Source organism: Chenopodium quinoa, unplaced genomic scaffold, assembly GCF_001683475.1.
Source record: "Chenopodium quinoa cultivar QQ74 unplaced genomic scaffold, ASM168347v1, whole genome shotgun sequence".
In the NCBI taxonomy this organism is placed as follows: Eukaryota; Viridiplantae; Streptophyta; class Magnoliopsida; order Caryophyllales; family Amaranthaceae; genus Chenopodium; species Chenopodium quinoa.
The window spans coordinates 1,718,450-1,723,016 of NW_018745068.1; the positions used below are offsets into that span (position 1 = coordinate 1,718,450).

The window sequence follows — 4,567 nt, forward strand, 5'->3', positions numbered from 1 at the left end:
TTTTTTTAGTGTCTCATTGGGAGTTTTGACACTATTCATTACACTTACTTTAACCAATGCTAGTTTTTAGCTTGTGCAATGCATGGGTTTTTTGTTGTAAAAAATTAATTCGTATATTAATATTTGATTATCTTATTTTTAACAAAAATAATATTAAAACATACAAATCTATTACTGGATATTCCCACAAAAAAATAATCTAGTAATAGATAGGTTTATGATAGAGTCATAAAAGTATATTATTTTATGTCATTAAACTCTCGATTTTATATTGATATTTAATGGTTTAATGGTATATTAAGTAATTTTCTTCCCGATACACGTACTACTACTATTTTATTTATTTGTCTGTAGGAAGGAAGATATTAATATCAAATTGCAAATTACAAATACTTGGGCCAAAAGGAGACAAATAATCGTGGGCCATTGAAGTTGTATACTACTTCCATATTTCAAAACAAATAACCTCAGCATTCTTCTACCACAAAACTGGCAAAAGCAACTACCTTGCAAAATATTTGGGGATTGAATTATCAAGAAAATAGAAAATAAGGATGAAATCAGATGAGGATGAGGGAAAGAAATTCGGGATAGAAGAAGATCTAAAGAGTAAAGCCAAAGGGCGGTCGAATCGGGAGGAGGAAGCTGATTTCGGTTTAGAAGGAATTTAGTTCCGTATTTTTTGGGGGAACAATCTGATTTTTAGGGAGGAGATTATTAAGCTCATGAGGGAAATTCTGGGCAGCGAAATTGAACAACAAATCAGAAAAGAACTCAGGGCAGTAGAATAGCGAAGAACAGCGAAGGAGGTGGTTGGGTTGTTTTCTGGGCTAGCGAAGCTGCTGCAAAGTAGCAGAGCAGCGGTGGAATGAAGCAGCGGACGGAGAACCTTCATTTGCTATGGGAATTCAGAGGCTTTGCTTCGGCTTTTAAGGCTGGTTGTTCGTGGCTGTTTCGCTAATTTTCACTCTAGAAAAATTGGTATTCATTACTCTAGATTCCTTTGTGAATTTATGATTTGTGCATGCAGTGTTTCAATAGTTGGTGATTTGGTACTAAGTTAATTTTGTTTTCATCATTTCAGTATTATCGGATTAAGGAGTTGTTTCAAGTATTATTAGATTCATTTACTTGTTTATATTTATCTCCTTATTTTCTTTAAGCAATATGATTTATATAGCTTCCATTGTTATACTTTCATTTTTCAGTATGTCAGGCTAGATTAGTCGTGGGTACGGAGATATAATATACATTGGATTATTGTATTGTGAGAATAAGAATGTTATGATTTGAGCTTATTATGTTTATATCTTGATTGGAGTGATAATCTGTTGTATTGGTATGAATTAGTTGAGTTATATTTTAGACCGGCCATCTTTAGTATAGTTTGCTAGTTTAATTGCTAGAATATTGATTTGTGATATGTAATTGTCCGGATTAATATTCCTTAATAGCACTTAGGTGTTTGATGGGTGATTGAAGCTTGTCCGATGCCTATGATTATCAGCCCTTTAAGTTGCACGAATCCGAGCTCGTGAGATTTGTGGCTTAAGTTAGCTACTTCCTAGTTATTAATGCTGCTAATTAGTCGAGTCTATAGAGCTTGTTCTTGATTGTTAGTTAGTTAGACAATACTCCAACATCTTGTTTGGTTTATTTGCAATTAAGGGAAGTGTTGAATGTTTGTTTGTGTTCATCGGCTAACATTGAGATAAAACATGATTTATATAATTCGATGATCAATCGATATTCCAATGCTATATTGTATCTCCCGATCCCTATTTTGTCATTCTTGATTTTTAATATTTATTCCTATTGTTAATTTTACATCTCCGTACTTAGCTTATTTTCAAGTTCGTAGTTTTATATATTAGATCATAGTCATTGTTCAAAACAGGGGTTTCTAAACACACAAGTAATAATTTGATATCTAATTCTCTATGGGATCGACCCTATCTTACCCTACTACATTTTTAGGAGGTCAAAGTTAGGTTTATTTTTGGTAGACACGCGACAGTCGTACCAAATTTTGGCGCCGCTGCCAGGGTATTGGCGTTTTATTTTATTATTTCTTGTGTTTTTCTAACTTTTCTTACTAACTTGTCACCTAGTTCCTTGTTCTTATATGTGTGACAGAAAATTGAAACATCAAAGATTGAGAAATTTTGCAGCAAGGATTCAGAGACTTATAATTCATCCTTTTTCTACTCTTCCTGTAGCTAAAAGGGCTCGTGCTAAAATATTGGAGCAAGCTCGTCATATTCCGTTACCACACAGTGAAAGTTCATTTTCGGAAGAGGAGGGTGAATATATTTTTGAGATGGGTGATCAAACACTAAAGCAGCTTGCAGCTCCAACGTTTGATCCAAATTTATTGTGCATAGTAGATGATGATGCAAAAATTGAGATCAAGCCGGGGTTGATTAGAGCTCTTCCCACATTTTCAGGCTTCTGTAATACTAACTCCTTGGGTTCAGTTCACATGAATGAGGCTAGCAGATTTTTAAAGGAATTTCACATAGCATGTGCGGGGATGAAATCGGTTGGGGTCACCCTCGACCAACTCAAGTTAAAGGTATTTCCTTTTGCCTTGTGTGATGCTGCTAAGGAGTGGTTGTTTGAAGTACCTGCTGGAACCATCACAACTTGGGATCAAATGCTAAAAGTATTCGCAGAAAGATATTTTCCAGCATCTTTGATAGCCAAAATCAGGAATGAAATATGTGGGATTCGACAGGACGATGTAGAGACACTTCATGAGTACTGGGAACGTTTCAAGAAACTATGTGATAGTTGTCCAAACCATCAGATCAGTGAGATATTATCAGTACAGTAGTTTTACGAAGGACTCAGGGACACCGACAGGAATTTAGTTGTGCAGCAAGTGGTGGAGCACTTGTTGACAAAACACCCGTAGATGCAAAGAAACTGATTGCAAACATGGCTGTAAAATCTCAGTATCGAGGAGGTCGAAATATCAAATCCACTTCTGTACGTCAAGTTAATGAAGTGGTGAGTTCTAACCTCGAGCAACAAGTAGCTAAACTCACTTCCTTAGTGGAGCGAGTAATGATCGAAAAAGGGCAAGAAAAAGCATGTGGCCTCTGTTCAATGGTAGGACACCCAACCGATATGTGCCCTACTATGAAAGAAGAACAAGTGAATTCTATTGGTGGTGGTCAGGAGTAGCAAAGACGTCAAGATCCGTTTTCTCAGACTTATAATCCGGGGTGGATAGATCATCCAAACCTGAGATATGGTAATGCTTAGCAGCAGGCAGGCAACTCTAACCTCGGACCACCAGCTTTCCAGCAACAACAAGCATCTAATCCTCCACCTGGTTTTCATCAGCAACCACAATATCAGCCGCGACCTCAAAATCAGCAAGTTTCCCAGCCACAATCTAGTAGCATGTCTCTCGAAGATATCGTGAAGGCAATGGCTGACAACACTTTGCATTTTCAGCAAGAGACAAGAAGTGGTCTAAAGAACTTAGAGAACCAAGTCTCTTAGTTAGCTAACACAGTAGGAAAGCTCCAAGCTCAGAGTTTTAACAAGTTGCCAAGTCAACTAGAGAAAAATCCAAAGGAGAATGCAAGTGCAATATCACTTAGAAGTGGCAAGCAATTAGAGATCCCAGCGAAAAAGATTGAAGGGCTGGCAGAACACCAAGAGGAATAGGAAACTATTGTTCCAGAGCAAGATAAGCAGCTCCCTAAGGTAAGTGATGTTGTTTCTCCTAATACTAATCAGTTTTCTTCTTCTGTTCCATTTCCTAGCAGGTTATCATCTAAGAATAAGAAAAAGAGCATGAAAAGGAGAAAAAGACCCTAGACATTTTTCGCAAGGTTGAGGTGAACATACCTCTACTAGAAGTGATTAGGGGATTTTTTCCCCGCCACGTGGACCACTTAAGCTCTGCCACGTGACCGCTATGTGGACCAACAAGAGTCCGCCACGTGTCACCTCATGAGAGGTCAAGGGTGGACCAATCAGGCCACGACACATGGCAGACAGATAGCCAACCCGAAAACTAGCCTCTAACGGCCTAAATTCCTAGGCAAAGCCCAGTCAGTCCTAGGTTTACTAAAACCTAGTACTAGGCACGTTTTCCAACACCCTATAAAAGGGAGATGTTCCCTCTGAGGAACATCATTCAGAAACAATTAATTCACATACACATTAACTCACAATCAAAGAAAGTCAGACACCTGACACCTCGAACTGAGCAATTACGCATTGTAGATACTCTCTTGGAGTCCAAGAGAGACCCTTTACTTTCCGCACTTTACTCCTCAAACACGTTGTAACTTGATCGTTGGAGGCGGAACTCCCACCCACAGGAGTCTCCGTTGTTTTGCAGGTACAGGCGTCCAAAAGGTCGGTCTTGGAATTGTAACTCTCCCGCAAGACATCAAAAAACCCCGAAACATTTGGCGCCGTATGTGGGGAGAGTACTTCTGAGATGACTTCATAAGAACCTGTACTGCCTCTTAATGAGAAACAGCCTATGGCCGATGCTTAGGTCTACTCAGACCAGGATACAGATGACGAATATGAAGTCGCC

General features: G+C 38.6%; 1 protein-coding gene across 1 annotated transcript; it reads left to right on the forward strand.

The window, feature by feature from the left end:
* The first annotated feature begins 872 nt into the window (after nucleotides 1-872).
* LOC110709508 lies at nucleotides 873-4,345 on the forward strand. Its single transcript, XM_021887730.1, has 2 exons — nucleotides 873-981; nucleotides 2,220-4,345. Exon 2 carries the CDS (start codon nucleotides 2,321-2,323, stop codon nucleotides 2,834-2,836), a length of 516 nt encoding a protein of 171 aa, XP_021743422.1. The 5' UTR covers nucleotides 873-981; nucleotides 2,220-2,320; the 3' UTR covers nucleotides 2,837-4,345.
* Nucleotides 4,346-4,567: the final 222 nt, after the last annotated feature.